The sequence below is a fragment of the Rhamphochromis sp. 'chilingali' genome (assembly GCF_963969265.1).
Source record: "Rhamphochromis sp. 'chilingali' genome assembly, chromosome: 14".
NCBI classification, from domain to species: domain Eukaryota; kingdom Metazoa; phylum Chordata; class Actinopteri; order Cichliformes; family Cichlidae; genus Rhamphochromis; species Rhamphochromis sp. 'chilingali'.
Window position 1 is genome coordinate 2776062 of NC_137941.1, and position 20717 is coordinate 2796778.

Sequence of the window (20717 nt, forward strand, 5' to 3'; positions counted from 1 at the left end):
GGTGAAAAACAATACTGATTGCACAAAACTTGTAGCAGCTTTCACCCACAGATGTCTGACCCTCTACCTGTTCCTTTAAACATTAAAGACCTGTGCAAAGAAAGCAAGAACTATCTGAGTTGCATAAAGAAGACCAGTATTTCCAGCCTGAGGAAGCAAGGTCAACATATCCAGGCTTTCTTTCTCCAGGATCTCTGCTTCAGGCGCACATAAAGCATACAGACATATAGTCTGACTCTTCTTTTGCAAAATAAAATGGACCAATTAACTCAAATGACTATATTTGATTAAGAATTTGATGTGGCCAGAGATTAGAGGTGTGAAACGTGAGAGGATACTGCAGGAGACGTGGGAATCACTTTCATTTCGTGGCCAATCGAACATTCCTGAAGAATTTTCTAATCGTCTTCACTTCCCGCAGTGTAATTAAATAAAACCTTAATCACCAAATGAACACATTCAAATTCATTGCAGCAGAGTTTATGTTGCTGTAGCTTCACATCTGTAACTGGGCTCTACAGGTTGCATATATAAAACATGAATGGCGTTTTCAGGTAGACAGTGAGGAAAATGTGGCGCTTCCTGATGATTTTAAGCCAAAACACTGACATGACCTGCTCGGACCGGGTTCAGCAGAAGGTACCGCCCGGCGGGATCCAGCTCGGTTAAAAGAAACCATCTTTGCCACGATGAAGACTTCAGGCTCCACATTAATCCTAATCCACGGTGCGCCCCTCTGGTCGGAGGGACGCTGTCCGGCTCGAGGACACCGCGGTTTTTAGCGAGAAGCGAATCGATGCAGGAGCGTGAAAGTGAGTGAAAGCGGACGGGAGCTGTGGTGACGAGGATCAAAAACCCCGCCAAACAACGTCCACGTGTGCGTCTGTGGGCTCAAACACACCGCTCACAGAAGGATCGAGTACCAAACTCCCCCCAGCGCCGAACGAGAGGCGAGACGAGAAAGATCAAAGCAAGTACAATAAATTAAATCACTGTTGTTGTTTTTGCCCCCCCAAACCACAAAAATCAAAAGAAATAATGAAGTAGTTCGAAGAAGAGGAATCACACTACTTTACTACCTAAGATTTAATCAGGAAAGCATGAAGCTCTAGACTTGTACAAACAAAACATACAGCGTTTTTTTGTTCAGTGGACAGGGTTTGACACAAACTAAAACACAATAAATACTCTGAGGAACAAAAGATAAGGTTTTTCTCTTTATCTGCTAAAAGGACACTAAAAAAAAAAAAAAAAAAAAGGCAGGTCCGTCTGGCAGACTCACTCCGAAGGGGACAGGGCAACCCTTTGGGATTTAAAAAAACTAAAATAATAAGAGAGAGAGCGGAGGGGAGGCTTTCCATCCACAGTGGCCGCCCTTCCCCTTCGTACTTATGGCACTACAGCAACTCCCCATCCACGTTTTATCATCTCGTTCATTCTTTGATTCTTCTTTTCGTTACCCTGAACATTAACTCCCCCTAAAGGTACCTGTTCGACACAGCTGGGTTTTTTAACTCATCACGTCCAAAGGTTTTCATGTCAGTTTGTCTGTTCGTTTCATTTTTTGTCAGCTTAAAGTGCAACAGTGCTTTTGTTCTCTCGTCCGGCCTCCTCCCGGTGAGCCCCGCCCACCCACGTCACGGGTTAGCGGGATCGGGGTTCGCGCTGGTCTCGCTCGTCACGCTGGTGGCACTGGCGACGCTCGGCTCCTCCACTTCCTCCTCCTCCTCTTCTTCCTCTTCCTCCCCCTCTTCTGTCACTTCTCCCACATCCAGCACCTCGACTTCGTCGTCATCCTCTCCGTCCAGCTCTTCTTCCAGCATCTCCACCTTGGCCGCCTCCCCTTTCTCTGCCGTCGCCGCCTCGTCTCGCTCCTCTCCCGCTTTCTGCTGCTCTTTCCGCTCCTCCTTCTCGTCAGCCGCCTTCTCTCTCTGCTGGTAGAGGGCCGTCTTCAGCGGCTTGAACAGGTCTTCCTCGTAGACCTTGAGGATGGCCTCGCACACGAAGCGGTACTGGCTCTGAAAAGAAAAGCGGAGGCAGAGTTTAAGCTTTTAAAGTTTACAGCGTCGGAGAGCAAGCGGACGGTGCTGCGTACGCACAGGTGTCTGTATCATCATGGCCCGCTGATCTCTCATGGTCTTGACAATTTCTAGAGGATACACCGGCTGACCGCACTCCATCAGACACAGCGCCGTCTCCATGGTGATCAGAACGCCCGTCCGACCAATCCCAGCGCTGGAAAAAAATCAAGAAAGATCATTTGATTGTTAATAACACACACTAATTATTTAACGAAGTAACAAAAATCTCTGTAAGGAGCAAATAAGCTAAATTCCAACAATTCTGAGACTTTATGGATATCATTTGTGTGCTATATTGTCACGGTACTGCCCACGCTGTGAAGGAGGCGGGACTTAAGGTATAACAAATTGCCCTGAAGGAAGTAATGAGGAGCAGGTGAGAGGTGTTCAAACATTTGAGACCTGGGAAAGGAGAGAAATCATTTTCTGGTAACGGAAACTGGAACTTTTCTTGGAAGTAAACCTGTTTGGAAGAGTCACTCGTTTCACTACATCCATCGTTTCCAGCTCAGACAGGTTAACTTTTATCCTGTAATCTTTGGCTTGCCATGGTCACATGGTTCACACAGAATGGCCGTACCTGCAGTGCACCACCATTGGCTGGTCCTGTCCAGCCCGTTTGGTCCGTACGAGAGCCACAAAGTCCAGGAAATCAGTGGAGTCGTCGGGAACGCCGTGGTCGGGCCAAGCCACGTACTGAATCTGAGTGATTTCCCTCTTTTGCTCGCTCTGAACACACACACACACACACACACACACACACGCACACGCACACACACACGCACACGCACACGCACACGCGCACACACAGAAAATAAAGGTCATCAGTGGACGAGCAGTGCTGGATTCTGGAGATGCAGATACAGTAAAGATGTTTGAGATGTGCACACGCTGATGAGTAATGGGATCAGAATTCCTGACAGGCAGTGAAAATTGTGCCGTGGGCCCGCTCTGCAAACTCAGACCTACGGTGTAACGTCAGTCTGATCCACAGAGCTTCAGCCTTTCGACCTACAGGACCCGAGGCTACCCTCCCAACACCAGACGCCACCGGACACTCCCAAGGTCCTGCATCCAGGATTCTCCGGCTGGCTGGAGCAACGGTGTAAATACAACACGTTTAAAAGGGGAAGTTAGACACGGCTCGACTCCGCAGCAGTGACGCTGCTCTGCTGCATGTGCTGCAGACCGCGAGCGTTACAGACGACATCAGATCTGCTCTGCTGAACAAACACCGATGATACAGTCGTCTGATTACCCCGGGGCTCATTTTTCTGCAACGTCTTTACACCAATACATCAACAGCCAGCCGATACTAGCCCGACTACAAATGCTCCTTTATGTTTTTATGTAATCTTTTACACAAAGACTTCTTCTTCATGATGGAGGGCACTGAAGACCAACTGAGGGTATTCACCCTGACCTCAGTGAAGACCTAAAGCTCACAAAGAATTCCTCACTTTCAAATGTCAACCACACTCACGCCAAAACAAGGAATTGTATTTTATGTGGGAGACCGCTAAGCATGTTTCACTGAGCTCTGCATCCTGGGGGTACACAACACAGAACCCTGTTTGTGTAATTATGTTATGAAACGGGTAGAGCGAAGAAGTAACAGCAGTTTAATTCTTTTTACTCTGCTGGACACATTTGGTAAATCACATCTTATGAAAACATTTTTTAGTGTCTCTATTAGACACTGAATAAACACAAGAGATCTTCTCTCTTTTATCGATTCATCAGGGACAAGAAAAATACAAAAAAAGGTCCAACCATGATGGAAAAATCGAAGTTGGTAGGATTTAAACCCCACGGGATCACCGTGACACACAAACACACACCCTGCAGAAGAAACCAAGCACTGACCACCGTTTCTTGTGCGAATCAGAGCCGCTGTGTTCCTCTTTAATACTGCCTCGCCGTATCGCCATGGTAACACATCTATCTCCATAGCAACAATCACAGGCAGAGGAGAATGCTAATTGGCTCCTCTTATAGCCGTATACTTTAAAGGTCACGCTGCGCGGACCGCACGCAGGAAAGCGATCGGGAAAAACAGACAGCTGATCCGGCACGAAAGCTCGCCGTTTGGACGCTACGTTTACACATCACACATGTTACACGCAGCAAACAAACAAAAGCCTTCGGTTTACTTATTCATACCAACTTTATATATCAACTCCCCGAACAGTGCCCATTTAACAGGAGACAATACAGCAGCATGTGGTTTACTAAAGGGGATCCATCATCCTTTTTTTACCGTTTCCATGGCGAATGCTCATATTAAACAATCGGTGAGGTCACACAAATAATGCCTGTGAGCCAAAAGTTTCATTTCTTGCAGGTTTTTCTGTTCTTGGGTCTGTATGACGTCACCGAGAGTGGACGTCCAGGCGCAGAAGCCCCGCCCACCTCCCATGTGTGTGTGTCGCTGCACTTAAAAAGCCTGGGCTCATGCTTCACTCTGCATCTCTGGCACATTCAGAGGCACCTCCTTCAAAAAGAGGCACACGAACAGCTGGGTCAGCTGATTTGTAGCACTGAATACCCCAAACTGGCCTCCCCCTCCTCTTCCTCACAGGGAGATCAAGGCGGGATCTGCTGTGCTCATTTCCAGAAAGATATCTGTTTACTTGGAGTCAGAGGAGCTTTGGAGAAATCCGTTGGTTCGTGTTCCTCATTCTTTTCAAACCATCCTCCTTAAGATTAAAAGATAAGAACAGAGGAGTAGGTGGAGCCAGAGCGGGGTGTGGATGACCATATTAAGAATATCTATGCTCTCTGACATCATCAGAGTGATGAAAACAAACCCACAAACCTGCCAGAGGCGAGGCTGCCGGACACTGGCGCCACCGGGCCCTCTGACCAGCACCAGCAGACACAGGTGAAGTGTCTCGCCCAAGGACACAACGACCGAGACTTATTTGTTCTAGTATTCGTTTTATTTGTTTTTTGAAATGACCATAAAAAATATAATAAATGAAAGTATCAAACAAAGAATCTAGTTAAAGGGGGTGGTTCTGTTTTGCTCTCAGGCCGCCGTGGCTCGTTCTGGCGCCCGTGCTGTACTCTGGCTGTGTGTGGTTTAAAAGCATGAAAGAACTAAAAGTGCGCCGCAGCACGCCGCAGCACGCCGAAGGCTTCGACGCCACGATCGAACCGAACTTACGTCCCCGTTCTTCAAACCATCCTCATCCCACTCTCTGTTCCTCTGCTCTCCGTCTTTCTCCTTTTCTGCAATGTGGCCGACTGGAGTGTTTGGGTTGTCGTGGCAACCAGATCCCAATATGTGGCCCGCGTGCTGCAGCGGGAGCCAGAAAAAGAACAGCCCACACTGGTCACTATGGCAACACACCTCCTCGGGGTCCTTCGACAGCTCATCCTTCCTGAGACGCGGTTCCCTCTCTGAGATTGGACCCGGAGTCTTCCTCTGGGGCGCCCTCGCCCGCCCGGGTCATCGGCTTTACTTTCTGATGTGATCTGGCTGTGTGTGTGTGTGTGTGTGTGTGTGTGTGTGTGTGTGTGTGTGTGTGAGAGAGAGTTTACCGGTGTGTGTGTGTGTGAGAGAGTGTGTGAGTTTACCGGTGTGTGTGTGAGGGTCATCTCCCGGACCAGGAAGGCAGAGTTGCCCTCTTCATTGTGGCACGTGATTTTAAAGTCTCCGTATGTGGCGCTGTTGTCAGGGTTGGGCCAGTACTGGTGACACTTCACCTGTAAACACATCAAACACCTTATGACTCTCAGCATCTACCCATCGCGTCCTCGCCGTTACATTTCAAACCATTAAACATGTCCAGTTTCTCCAATTTCTCATCCCTGGATGTAAACTGTAGATCGAGTCCAGAGATTTTTTATCTGCACCGTGTCTGGAAGCTTCGTTGTTACGTAATGTTGTGTTAAGGATTACTTCTTTCCAAAACTAACAACGGCTTGAGCTGCAGAGAAGTCTGCAGCGTGTGAGACTTTGCAGACTTTTGTAAATAATTAAATATACTGAGGCATTACGACGCAGCTCGACCAGACGCCTCAGCGTCGTAAGCTGTGCCGCTTACCGGCGAAACGTTAAATTCAAACGGCTCTTTCTAACAGTACATTTTCAGTTTCCTGCCCTCGTCCTTGAAGAGATCTTTTACATACCCGCCCCCTCTCGACCTGGGTGGTCAGCATGACCACCATGGATGAGCCCTGCTCCCACGTCATCTGCCAGAAGTCGGGGCAGGTGTTGGGCAGCGGGCCCTGGCACGCGATGTAGCGGTTTATCAGGCTGGACGCAGGAATCTCCATCTACACAGGACGACACACACACACACATCAGAGGTTCAGGTTAAAGAAGCAGAGACTGCATTAGATTTGCATCTTACTCCAACTTATTTTGTTGTTTTTTTGGATCAGCGCTTGTCCCAATACAACATGTCATTAACTACACTTTCTAGCTAACAGAGAATAAATGAATGGTCATTTTCCATGAGCGTCCTAACTCTATCAAATCAAATAACAGTCAAATTATCCCAGGTCTTTATCAGATTACCTACAGCCCCTGAATTAATAATGACACTGATGAGAAGCTGGATTTGTTCATGCTGATTAGACGGCGAGGAAGCAGGGCCTGTGTCCTTCACGCCGAACAACTACCGATCACAGAGTGAACAAGGCTTTAAAATGCCGCCCTTCACACTGAAACACTGTTTGCAAAGGTTGTCGTGTTTGCTGCAGGGAACAAACCTCCAGTAGGTCTGAGAAGGCATGACATGAACAGACAGAGCCACCCACAGGAAGGAGATTCAATTCATTAAAATATTACGCTCTTATATTAAATTCTTACCAAGAAGCACCTGTTCTCTGTTTGTAACCCTCTTCTACACGCAAGCTGCCGTTAGCTTTGAAAAATAAAGGCCTGGCGGGCCGATACCACAGCCTGCCATGTGGCAGAGCCAGCCCAAGAAGTCTGCGCTCCAGTTTCAGTTACTTAGCATAACTACCAGATGATGGGTGCAGCTTTCCAGGATTCACTGACAAACTAGCACTCAAGCCCCTCGTCCAAATATGGCCACAAGGACCCAAACTCACGGCTCCGAAACTGGAGCAGCGTGTGATATGATAGTCCTGTTCAAATGCACCGGCTGCGATTCAGCATCAGTGTAACAGAGCATCACGCAAGCAAAACTGCAGACATTAAAGATAACTCACATTGATGTAATTTGCATTGATGTAATCATCTGTGCTTTTCAGAATGACGCGGGTGGCATCATCTGTCGGGAGAGACGAACAAGAGAAGGGGGTCAGATTAGGCAAAGAAAAACAGCAACAAGTCCAAACTGTGTCTTTAATGCATGTTTGCATTTAAGGAGGATTTTATCCTTTGTTCTCGGGTCGTTACTTTGTTACTTCTGTTAAAAGTTGTTGGAAAAAGTCAGAAAATAGAAGTCGAGGGAAAATGATGAGAAAAAGGAGAAAGTTAGCGAGCATAGCGCTGTGGGGTCACGTACAGGGAGAGATGTCTCTGTAGCGATTTTTGGAAACGTTCTGAGGTAATTTGGCACACAGCATCGTCATCCCCGGCCTCTTCCTGTACAGTTGCTGCAAGACAAGGAACACAAATATCAGCATTTGTCTTTGTTTTGTGCGTTTTTATGTATTATAAATTTTAAAAGCGCATAAATCAGGAACGTGGAGGAAAGAATTAATCAACAAAATATTTTAAAATAAATGACAAACCACCGACTCGAGCCTGCAGTTTCACGTGTGCGTGAGCGTGTGAACTTTTTTCGTGTCCTTCTTACATCAAACTGTGCCAGTATGGCTCCGCCGCCCAGGCCTTCCTTCAGTGCGACCATAGAGTCTCTCAAAGCATGCTGGTCTAGCTGGGCCGGGTCCTGAGGGGATTTCTCAGGGATGTACTGAAAATCTGGCTCTGGATCCACCTTCTCCTCCACCACGTCATAGATGGCTGAGCAGGAGAGGAGAGGAAAACAAACTGTGACAGGAATCTATGAGCTTTTCCATCTGACACATATACAGATCACCGCTGCTAAGATTAAACAAAGTTCACAATAATGAGCTCAGCTTACATCCCTGTAAGGCAAAGGCTCTAATCTTGGATCCGCATGAAAGTGGTTGTGTCGAGCATGCGGCTCAAACCACGAGCTGCTCAAATCTGTCCTTTGCAGGAAGCAGCCAATCAGGAATGAGGAAGAGGAGTCCAAACAGCTCGTTTAAGACAGTAGATAAAGGACTTACAGAGGACACGTTAACGCTCAACTGTAAGTCGTGCAAAGCTACACTAGTAGAGCCCAAGAATAAAAACATGGAGTTAAACAACAAACTTTTAAATACAACAAAACTCGAGCACAAAGAGAACACGTGTCCTCTGTGTGTAAATACTTACAGTCCAACATTTCAACAGCAAAACTGAATAACGTAAAGACTTCGATGGACTCTTCTATCTGCTTTGATCTGTTTCTGACCCACACACCAAACAGTTTCTCTGTTTCATCATCTTTAAGAGCACTTCTCCCCGCTTCGCTGATTAAAGGAGACGCTTCAGCACGAGTCTATGTGGTGAACACACATACGGCCGAGACGTACGGATACCACCACGTGCGGCTTCGCAGATCTCGTTTCTGACCACATTTCATTTTCAGGAGTGTGCTGCACCATGTGTTAATACGTTAAACTCAGCCTGTAAAACACTTCATTCGAATGTTTACGGTCCTTAAATTAAAACCGGCCGCACCGCACAAACTGCAAGTCTCATCAGGAGCAAATATTCAAACCCAGGAAGTGGCAGAAGAAGCTCACTAGCATACAAAGACACTCTGAAGGTTAAAGCCTGAAGAAAATATATGAGCTACTCACATACCTACAGTACTAGTGTTCGAGAGTACTTACAGTTTATACGTGTACAAATATCCTCTAAAAATCTGATCTTTCATTACTTTCTGTAAAGGCCTAAGTACCAGAAGTTTGCCTGTCGGTGTAAACGATCAGACATGACATCATGACCACCTGCCTGATATTGTGCTGGTTCCCATTTTGCTGTGGTAACCGCACCAAGATGTTAGCAACAGATACCTGTGAGGCCTGTGAGCTGTGAGGTGGGATTCATCAGACCAGGACACCTCCTTGCATTGCTCTGTGGTTCATTTCTGACGCTCACATGTCCGTTGCTGGCGTTTCCGGTGGTGAACAGGGGTCAGCATGGGCACCCCGACTGGTCTGGAGCTCAGCACACAGCAAACTCTGATGCTCGGTGTATTCTAACACCTTTCTATCAGAACCAGCATCAACTTTTTCTGCTGTTTGATCGAACCACACGGGTCAGCCTTTGCTCATCCGTGACCGTTGGCCACTCATGACCCTGTCGCTGATGCACACTGACCCCTGGGGGACACCCTGGGAATACCCCACAGGAGCTGAGGTTCTGGAGATGCTCTGACCCAGTTTGGCCTTTTGTCAAATCCTTACACTCGACCATTTTTCCTCCTAACATCAACTTTGAGGACAAAATATTCACTTCCTCCCTGATATATCCCGCCCACTAGCAGATGGCATGATGAAGAGATAGGTGTTATTCACCTCAGCTGTCAGCGGTCAGGATGTTACACCTGATCAGTGTTTAATGCACTGGGCACTCTAACAACCACTCACCATTAGGTCTGACCAATAGGATGAGCTCCCCGGAGTGGTTCTCACAGCTGGCCTTGATGAACATGACTACCTGGTCATGGGTGTGGTCAGAGATGTCCCGCCCATTAATCAGGACTACCTGGTCGCCCTCGTTAAGGCGAGGCACACAGAGGTCAGCCTGAAGAGGAGAAAGAGAAGAAAAAAATAAGATAGCTGAAGTTTTGTGTTTCTGGACGTTTTATACTAAAGTCAGCATCAATCTGACTCCACCACGGAGACCTCAGAGAGTTTGGCGGCTGAAGACGTGTTTTTATGAGTGAGAGGAAAAAATGTGCAACTCACTAGAGTGTAAAGACAAATGAGGTTCTTGTTGACTTACTGAGGTTCCCGGAGCCACTCTAGACACAATGATGGGCATTTTCTGGTCAGCTCCACCCTGCAGACACACACACACACGTTAACAGCGTCTTACACAAACGTCCTTTTTATATTTAGGGTCGAGTTAACATTTGGGAAAGCAGTGCGGATGTGTCCGCGTGCTTACAGATGACGTGCCCACGGGCAAAGGTTTACACCAGGCATAGAAATAAGCTAGAAAAACACAAGTCAGACTGAGCGGCTGCAGGAGAGATAAAAGGTGGCGAGGGGCGTTTTCACTCCCGTCTCCTCAGCTCTCACCTTGACATTGAAGCCGAAGCGTCCGTGTTCATCCGGTCTCATCTTGATCAGGACCAAGTTATCGTGAGGGACTACTCCGTTCAGCTGAAAGAACACAAGTCATCACGTCAACATCACGGATCAGCACATTGTCAAACAACAGCTCCGAGCGCTCAGACTTTAACAGCGGCCGATCCTGTAAGCTTAATAGATTCATTCTCTTTCCTGTTACACGAGTACAACTGCAAATACATTACAATACAGACGGCTATAAATGCACCACAGTACACCAGAATAAAGTGGTTCACTTCAGCCCAACTTTTCTTGCATTTTTAGCACAAACGTCACTTTTTAAAAATGTAACCAGTAAATTCAAGTCTGAAACACATAAAAAGAATGAAACAGAATGAGAAACTTCAACAGGTGTCATAATATTTGCAGGTATATGTCACCGTTTCCAAATCATTTAAAACCACCTCTAAGGTTTAGTCCCTTTTACACATACGTCCAAGCAGAGCGTGCCGCCTTCTTTCATCCTCATTTTGCCAGATTTAGAGACTCATAGAAGAAATAAGTCTTGGGACCAAAGACAGCAACGACCCCGCCTTTTTAATATGATGCCGGTAGATGCTTAACAGCCAAAACAATGAGCTAAAAGACTCTAAACAGCTTAGAAAGATTATATAAAAACGGCACAAATATAAAATACTCGGGGATTTCTCTTCATCTATTCAGATATTCAAACATCTAGAATCAGACGACTTCTGAAGCTAACACAGTTTCCATTTACTTGTACAGAAACTGTTGCAGTTTTTTTTTATGACGCCTTCGTACTGACCGTGGTCTTGTCGGCATTGACGGGAACGTCATACATCTCATTGAGGTGATTGTCCAGCAGGCTTTGCTGGGAGTGGGCCTGGATGATCTGGCTCAGGGTCTTCCTGCTCAGCTGCTTGGGCGGGAGAGCTGGAGGCTGGCCATCCACCCCATCTGGAGACCTGAGGGAGGCAAACGGCGGGAGGAAGAAGAAGAAAGCAGCAATAAAGCAAAAATGAAGGCGAGATGACAGCGAGAAACACGTTTCAAAGTCCTTTGTGTCGCCATTTGTTATGATACCGTTAGTAACACAGGATTTGTGAAGCCTGTGAAGCTGCTGTGAGCGCTCGAGGACGGACAGCAAAGCCACAAACATGCATTCATGATAACTACACAACAATGGTCTTCCTCTTTGTTAAAGAGGTGGAGTGAAGACAAATGGAGAAAAGCAGGCGAGGAGACCGTGAGAGACAGGGAGGCTTAATAGCACTGTGTTAGTCACAATGCATTAACCTCGATAAAAGGGCTGCTGGAGGAAGGAAAACATCCCCCCTCCATCATCCCGACAATAAAGAAGCAGTCGGCGTGTACGGCGAATCAGCAGCCAGGTGAGGCTTGTCTGCATCCACGCGTGTGCACTGCTGCGTACGGGTGCTCCTCGGGGGCAGAAGCACAAGTCAAAGAGCATTGCCTTTGTTTTGGCTTCTGCTACCACTGTCACTTTGTCTCTTAAACACACGAATGCAAACTAACATTTATTATGGGTCAAAACCAGGTCAGGCTTTCAGAGAGAGAGAGGGCAGCGCGCAGCAGGCCTGAGCCGAGGCTGCACATCATCCTGCATTATGCATCTGCTCGGCGCGACAGCCACAACCTTAGGCCAGCCCCGGGATGAGGACACGGCTAAGCCCTGCTTTTTAGCTTTCCTTCTATCAAATACTTCCATACTGGATCTATGTTTATCGCTCGATAAATTTTTGAAAGCACGGTGTAAGAGGGAACCAAATGAGTGTGCAGTGACAGAAAAATCATATGCGGGTACACGAGAGGGCTAAAAGGAGCTGCAATAAAGAAAAATGTTGCTTTAGAAACCACAAAAAGACAAATTTAAGACCTGTTTCAGTGCACACCCAGTTTTTATTTTCCAACTAAATAATTCACCAAAGCCTGCCTTTGCTTTGAATTCAGAGAAAAGAGTTTGATTACAGCACAGAAAATAATTTATTATGACAACTTTCATTTAGATGCACCAGCACATAATTTGGGTGCACGCGAAAACAACGCCACGCCTTCTGGCACTGCAGCGAGAAGTCTGCGTGTGCAGCGCCGCGCTGTTGTAAAGAGGATGACCCAATCGACGTTTAATCCGACAATAACAAACGAAAGAAAATCCACCGTGTCATAAACTCCCAGCTCCGGCCAAAGGCATAATCACGCCAGGCTTTTTCCCTGACGCTGTCAAGGAAATAAAGACACTGCAATTAAAAATAAGGATCCCTCCAGTGTACTGTGGTTAGCTAAACAGATCATTTTCAACTTCACGCCACTAGAAAACAGAACATTGGGGCTTTTTTTTAAAGGGCGTGATGACAAAAAGCAGAATCTCCTTTTAGTTTAACTGGAGGAAAATCTCCAACGCGTAATGCCGAGGAGTGATCCACCTGAAAACACGCAAGCAATGCTGCAAATATTCACTCGAAAAGGCAGAATTTATTTGATAAATTATATCAAAGCCAAACCACAGCGGTTCCAACCAGCGGCTGATATCAAAAAGTGATTCATGGTTGAGGTTCATAACCACTGAAGCTGAAAGACGTACTTAAAAACATTTCTTCTAATGGTTAGCGTCCCAATTCTCTTCTGCACAGTTGCAGAAAACATTCACAGCAAAAGGAACGTGGCTAATACTAAGTATAGCGCTGTGATTAAAACTGATAGATGTGCTTCTGAACAACTGTAGCTGAAAATAGAACAGATTTTAAAACAACGCTAACGCTTTGTAATAATTCGACCTTCAACTGAGCGTGCAACGTCACAGCAATTTTTGAAATGATATTTACCTATATGGACTCAAAGCTGGGTAGACTAACACTAACAACCGTTACAGGAAACAAAGGAATTGTACTGGAAGCTCATTTAAGTAGAACCTCGTGTATGTTACATTGTAACTAAATTTAAATAATGCATTCAAATAATTCCAAATACTTCACAGGCAGCATTATAAAGTGTAATCAAAATAATTCACCAGGTTTAATATTATCAGTGAATTCATAGCTTTTATATATTCTCTAAACCGTGATGTGTTTTGCTTTTAACCTGAACAGGTAACATGGATCATGAATGTCTCTTACTCACGGACCTGAGGTGCTTTGACACTAAATGTGAAGACTTGTTTTCATCAGGAAAGACTAAAGTCTGAAGGGTTAAACATGCAAACTCCAAAATAAAGCATCTGAGGTTCACCTCATAAAACGCTGTTTTGGCCTGTTTTTATTTCCACTACCACGATGGACGAAGCACACAATAACAGAGAGGGAGGAAGGGAGAGCAGGTGATTATGTCATGTTCTGGCTCCGTAACAGAGCGATGAGCCACTGACTTGGCGTGTTCGTCTGCGTGTGCAGCTTTGTAGGCAGAGGAACTACCACTTAAATGTTACTTAACCATCCTGACGTCCAACTGAGACATCCATCTCTCCTACCAGCTCGATGCAAGATTTCAGACGCCGAAGCAGCCGTGTGGAACTTTATTAAACGACTCGACGAATATTTCACAGTGTGAGAGCATTTTAAGGAGATCCAGAAAGCACAGATACACGCGCACACAGACACACACGCGCGTGCTAATTCCTAGTTCAGCCCTGTTGCACAAGCGCTCCGCCCTGCTATGCACTATAAACACATTTTACGGGCTGTTTTTCAAAGGGTTCATCTTTCCACTGGGGCCAGCTAAGTGACACTGGGAGGGTGTGAACTGTCGGGAGAAGCCACAGACACCGACAGGCAGACTAAAAACAAAAGCTGCCAACTCAGCAGTACTCTCAGACTAAATCTGATGAGTAAAATGTAAATTAAAGGGTGTCTGTGTTCGGGGGACGCTCTATTTACGAAGCAGTCAAATTATGATCCAACCACCGCTCTGCCACCGAGTCCAAAGCTGATGTTTGCTGCCCAAATACAAAGAGCTTGAAGAAACGTGAGTGGGACGTGCGTTAAAGGAGAAGGAGACGACTTACGGTGTGGAGTCCAGGCTGATGCTGTTAGCCTGCGTGGACGACGCCGACTTGTGATTGGAGGAGAAGACGGGCAGGCTGGGTGAAGCGTGGATCACGTGATCCACCAGGTGGCCGACCGACGACGGCCGTAGTCGCGTGCCTTCTTGGACAAACAGCGAGTTCCTGACAAACAAACAGACGCAGACACACAGTGTTCAAGGGCAGCGATGGAAACGTGACCCCAAACGCATCATTCGTTTATTTACCAGCAAGACGTTCAGATTTAAAGCTCGTGATCTTTACAATTTAACTCTTTTTACATTCGCGTCTGGATTTATGTCAGCTGTAAGGCTGCAAGGAGGCATTGCTTATTAAAACATCCAGATTTGACACTTTAATGACGCTCTGCCTTCATCTGATTCATAACAGATGCTGAACAACTGGAAGATTATTCACCTGCTCTCTGTCATCTTTAAGCCTGCCTTACGATTTCTCCTCATGTAAGGCTGAAAGCCATAAATGGCCATTATGGTCGAGGAGATCCCAGCAGTGCTGCTCAGACTGAAGTCGATGTTTCTCTGGCTGAATACTGAGTTAACAAACGTTGTGGTAAAAGAGGCGGAGCCACTCAGAACCAGCAACGACTCTTGAAAAACTCGTTATCACCCACCAATTAATTCTTGACAAGTTCAATAGAAACACAAACAGGTGTCCAAAAGGAGAGAAAGAAAGCAGAAGTTGGACCAGAGCCTGGTCTGTTCTCTCCACAGTGAAGCAGACTTTTACCTGCAGAAATACAGCAGTTTTATTTACTTTATAAGCTTCTCGTTAATCTATAATAACAGAGCACAAGCTGACCTGAAAATAAACACAGCCTCAGCCCTGTGAGAGAGGAGTGGACGGGAAATATCCGATATATCCTGACGAAGGAGAAACTCCTCATCAGTGAACGTGCACTTTAACATTTAGTTTTCTTTACAGGTGAAACTACGCAGTGATCTTGAATATTGTTTAGGGAAAGGGTGGGGGAGCTGCAGGTTTTAGATGTGCTGGGATGAACACACCAGACTATTTTCTTTTCCCACATCGGCACAATCTGACATGGACTTTGCACCAGCAGCTGGCAGGTGAACATTTGGGCTATCACATCTCTGCTGTCTGAATCCCAGATAAGTCCAGGTCTGCGGGACATAGGTGAAGAGTTACGGAGACAGCTGAAGTGTACTCAGAACTCACTGATTGGGCGTGCCGGGCGGGGAGCGAGTGGGCAGGCTCTGGGTCTCCAATCTCTCGTCCGATAGGCTGTTCCTGCTGACCGACTCCCAGTCGGTTCCACTCACCAACTTCCTGGCCAGCGGCTTGCTGGGTGACCTGCTCAGACAGACGCACTAACTCAGCGTTGCACAAAATCAACATGAATCATCAGCTGACCATCAAGAACCCGAGAATTACCTGGCAAACACTCTGTCCTTGATGCCTTTCTCCTTCCCGTACTGCACAGACTGCACCTCCGTCCGCCCGCTGAAGACGACAAAAACAACTCTTAAGTTTAGGACAGTTTCAAAAAGCAGCTATCGAAGGTTTTCTGTGACAAATGTGATAAATCCATAAATGCATATCGATTTTATTTAACACAACAAGACCGTGCTGCCTTATTCTAATAACGAGAGGCACTTCAGTGAATTAGCTCCTCCGATCTTTAAGAAATCTAAACACCATGAGCTGCCTGCCAACCAGTAACAAGCACAGCATATTTCATCTTCTGAAACAAAGTTAATAAGATTTTTAACAGCACAAATTCACAATTCAGGTCTGTGCTTATTGAAAAGTCAGTCAATATCTCAACCACTCGCACTCAGCGGAGCCAAACATCAGACGAGCCTAGCTCACGTTGCATCACTGCTGCTCAATAATGCATCACAAGACCTCCAGCTCTCAGTTCAGCTCTCGCTCACATTTCATAGAAAAAGGAAACGAAAAACATGGCGCCAGTGAAGTGAAACAAAGTTGACACAGTGCAATGTCATAAAGCAGCGAGGAGAAAACCTCATTTTATTTTATGTTTCGGTGTCGGTTCCAACTTGAAGTAAAAAACAAAAAACTATCAAACCAAACGGGAAGGAATGCTCTGTCTGAAAGGAGGAGGGCGGCGGCAGCGTGACGGAAAATGAAATGAAATGCACGGCTGGCTCTCACGTGGACACAAACACTTCCCGCAAAACTTGAAAGACAACGGTCGGAAGGCCAAACACGAATTCGGTTACTTTGTTTCAGGCAAACCATGAATAATTAAGCCGTGCTTTTCAGGGGCAAGGTAGTGCGAGAAGGTTCAAAGGCAAACGGCGGCCACTTTCAGCCTCGCAAACTGACGCGAAGGAGGAGGGCCAGACAAAGCATCCACCCACATATCTGTGTGTGTGCTGGACATGTGAGACCCTGGATGCTCAGAGGCTCTCCGGTGCTTCTCTGACAGCTCGTGTTTGTGGCCTGCGGTTCTCACCAGTATCTGAACTTGGAGCCCAGGGTGAAGTAGTAGGCGAAGAAGTTCTTCTGCGGCGGGATGGGCCGCTCCAGCCTGAAGAAGGTGTGGTGCTCCACGCAGGCTTTCCACAGGTTCTTACAGGCCCGGTAGTTGACCATGTTGAAGCCGAGCAGCGTCTCACGAGACTCGGTCTGTGTGCAGCGAGGAGAGGACGGGGTTAGTTCGTGACCTGCTCCGATCATCCAAAACTGTTAGCTACAGTAACAAACTGTTGCACATGTTTGCCGCCCTGCTATTACTTTTTATTCTCTACTTTGAGCGATTTCAGACAGGTTCTTTTCTCCTGAATCACAAAGGGCCTTCAGGGGGTGATAACTGTGCAAGAAAGAAACATCGTGTGGCTCAGAGAGCAGCAAAAATCCAGGAAAAGCCCCGTCACACTTCATTACTTTGAGATAAGCTTGTCTTTAGTACTCTGAGTCTATTTCAAACATTTAGCTTGTTAACACTTTTGGTCCGGAGCCAAAAAACAGAAATAAATAAACAAGAAGCGCTCAGAGAGCACAAACTCCACCAAGGCAGCTTTTAAGAAAACTGTTTTTATTTTCTAGGCAAGGCAAGGCAAATTTATTTGTATAGCACAGGGGTGCTCAATACGTCGATCGGTAGTATTGGTAGATCGCATGGCATTAAAAAAATAGATGCCAGCCTATCATCCATCCCGTCACTTGATTGATACAGGGAAGCCAGTCAGATGACAGCAGATTTTTTCTGACGCTTAGGTCGCTGCGCATGCGCAAACAGCGGCGCGAAGTGTAGTAAAACTGACAAGCTAGTCAGCGAGTTAACTCCAATTTTTAGCTCTCGGTTTTTTCTCTTAAACCTGGCCGTCAGCAGCTACTGTCCGGACTATGCATCCCTGGCTGATTCAATTCAGTGCAAGTCATCAGAGTAAACTCAGGTAATGACAAAAAATTTACATAGTTAATTGTGTTGTGAAATATTGGATATTGCGGTTATGCATGTATATACATTGTAGATATAAAGAATCCTCAATATATTTATAAATAAGTATATGTTTTGGATTTTTGTAGTGGGTAGATCATTTTGACTTGGTCATTTTATAAGTAGCTCACATGCGGAAAAAGTGTGAGCACCCCTGGTATAGCACAATTCAACAACAAGGTGATTCAAAGTGCTTTACAGAGACATTAGAAACAAAAACAAATAAAAAGCATGATTTAAAATTGATTAAAACAAGCAAACAAACTAACTAACTAAACACACACATTTCACACCTGTTCGCGCGATCTGAACCCTTATCGTAAGGGGAGCTACCAGTCCTCCTGTGGACGAGCTACTTTCTATTTTAAATTCCCTGAATTTAAAATACTCTCTAGACCCAGTCTATATTTAGTTTTCTTTTTAAACGTAAAAGTGCGAGCTTTTGTTATCTGCACTGCTGAGTATAATTATTATTGATGTGGATATAGTGCATTCATTAAAAATACAAACATACTAAACTAACATTACTATGACTTTCAAAGTCAGATCAACCAGACTGAACTTGTTGGAGAGGTCAGAGGTCAAATCTGACCTGATATGTGATCATGTCCTTATGTTGAGAATCCACAGCTCGCGTGTTAGAACCACGGTTTCTAAGCTCGAAGGCTTTTTGTCCATCTTCCAATAATAACTCATGAAGCTGATCTTGAAGACCTTGGTGGGTGGAAGGCAAATTTAAACGGCTCGTTAAGATGAGCCCACTCGACACCCCTACAAGATTTATTAGAATTAAGTTTTTAAACTATTGTGTTTACAGACAGAATAATGCACACACAACCAACACCAGAAACATGAGCTTAACTTCAGACGGGCCATGAAACCAAGCTGTTTAGCAACTCACCTACACCCGAGCTCCACCTTCTACCTGACTCAGTGTCTCTGACCTGCGCTGGTCTCATGCTGGCAAATACAAATACTCGTCCTGTGTGCGCTCTCACATGATCAACACTCAAACTTTCCTGTGTATTATAATTTGTATTGTCATCAATAATAACAACTAATCTCCTGAACTATGATCTGAAACACCTGGAATGAAATGTGTTGATACAGCAACAACAACACACTGAAAAATGAGGAAGCTTAACGTCGAATCTTGAGAACGATGCTTGAGAACGGGAGTTGCCAGCGGCTGTAATTGTTTGCTTTGTAATAACGCTGAGCTTAAGATATTACGTCGGGTTTAAGAGGGCTAAATGAGGACAGGAGAGTAAATATTTGTGGTGGAGACAAACATGCTGTTTGTTGTGTTGAAAGCAGAAACACATTCAAGGGTGAAACAACACAAAAGGGAGGGATTACAACAGAGACGCCCAGGACACAGACAGCAGGGGGTTAATCTGATGCTGTCACACACACACACACACACACAGAGGTTAACAGGTGTGTGTGTGTGTGTGTGTGTGTGTGTGTGTGTGTGTGTGTGTGTGTGTGTGTGTGTGTGTGTGTGTGTGTGTACTTACTGCCTCTCTTCTCAGCTGGATGAAGAATTGTTTGCACTTGAAGGAGATTTTCACTATTTTCAACCTGGAAGCAGAAAAGCGGAGTTAAATCTTCAGTCCTGAGACGCTGACGTTCCACTTTCAAACAACGCGACACACTCTCCTCTTTTCCACTCGTCACACATTTTCACGCTGCACAACATTTAGCCTCCTCTCTGCTGTCACGTCTGCCTCGTCATCTCTTCTCATTTCCACCCATCCAGCCAAATCTCTGACTTAATTAGTCTGGTGTTGTATGACTGGCCATGAGGGAGGTCTTTATCTTTATCAGCAGGAAAAGCTGGAAAACTTCCTAATGCAGTTAAAAGTCCAAAATTTATCCCCTCATCCACATTTCCAGATTCAAGTCTTTGCCGGGCTAATTCTGGGCCCCCAGCCTTATGTTTGACACCCCTGTCTTAGAGGATACCATTAAGGCTTAAAATTAAGAGCACTGCAGGAAAAAGTACCACAGAACCTAATTTTACTGATGTATGCAGACACTGAAATTATGACCGAGTCCAGAAACCAATACGTGACCACACGGCAGCTACAAGCGCTCAATGAAAGCAAAGCAGGTGAGCCGCGAAAGCTTATTTACAATCAGTGCATCTTTAAACAGACAGCAGTCACAGCTCGTAGACTTGCGTGATGAGATCTGAGTGTACAGATAAAATCCTTTGGGATTGGTCCCACAGTCAGGTGATTTTTAGGGTTTAGTCAAGTTTAGTTTTAAACTGTTGTGGAATATTTACATTTTAAGAAGAAACTGAATTAATTAAATTAATTTGGAGCTGATTCTGGTTCTCATACAGTGCTTTTGTACTCCTGCTTCCTTCTCCACCACAATCTTCTGTAAGTCTGACCCGAGCTCTGAAAAGCAAATCTCTCATTTCTTCTCAGCTGGCTGACTCACGTGTCCTATCAACTGTTCATTTAACCTCTGACCTCCTGCCAGAGCTTGAAGGCGTGGGCTAAAAGACCGTGCCAACACCAGAGAGTCCGAGGCTTTAACCACGCCGATATTACCTCATCAATGTGTGCATTACCTGAAACGCACACGCTATAAAAATGACTCAGAAACCGCACACGCGTGACCACAGTAAGAAAGTCTGCTGATGAGCGGCAGGAGCAGAGTAACCTAATCCCTTCCTCTAGTTTTGTTGCTGCTGTGACTCATCGCTGCTTGCTAAATATATTTTACATACTTGCTCGCACACACACGTGCATGAACACACACACACACCCAGAGCGTGAGTCATGCCCCATCTAAGTGTGGCTCATTTGTCAGGCTGCTG

At 45.7% G+C, this 20717-nt stretch overlaps 1 protein-coding gene across 1 annotated transcript in view; it reads right to left on the bottom strand.

Moving 5' to 3' along the window:
• Nucleotides 1–1226: 1226 nt before the first annotated feature.
• The window catches only part of ptpn4a (protein tyrosine phosphatase non-receptor type 4a), a 73349-nt gene continuing 53858 nt past the window's right edge, over nt 1227–20717 (bottom strand). The window contains exons 11-27 of the mRNA XM_080903694.1: nt 19402–19465; nt 16895–17067; nt 15847–15915; nt 15631–15765; nt 14416–14577; nt 11203–11362; nt 10386–10469; nt 10087–10143; nt 9729–9885; nt 7862–8028; nt 7568–7658; nt 7269–7330; nt 6219–6365; nt 5664–5792; nt 2662–2810; nt 2100–2235; nt 1227–2018 (exon numbers count right to left, since the gene is read on the bottom strand). Coding sequence (XP_080759820.1) covers nt 1638–2018; nt 2100–2235; nt 2662–2810; nt 5664–5792; nt 6219–6365; nt 7269–7330; nt 7568–7658; nt 7862–8028; nt 9729–9885; nt 10087–10143; nt 10386–10469; nt 11203–11362; nt 14416–14577; nt 15631–15765; nt 15847–15915; nt 16895–17067; nt 19402–19465 — 2323 coding nt within the window. The 3' untranslated portion in view covers nt 1227–1637. The remainder of the gene's footprint in view (nt 2019–2099; nt 2236–2661; nt 2811–5663; nt 5793–6218; nt 6366–7268; nt 7331–7567; nt 7659–7861; nt 8029–9728; nt 9886–10086; nt 10144–10385; nt 10470–11202; nt 11363–14415; nt 14578–15630; nt 15766–15846; nt 15916–16894; nt 17068–19401; nt 19466–20717) is intronic.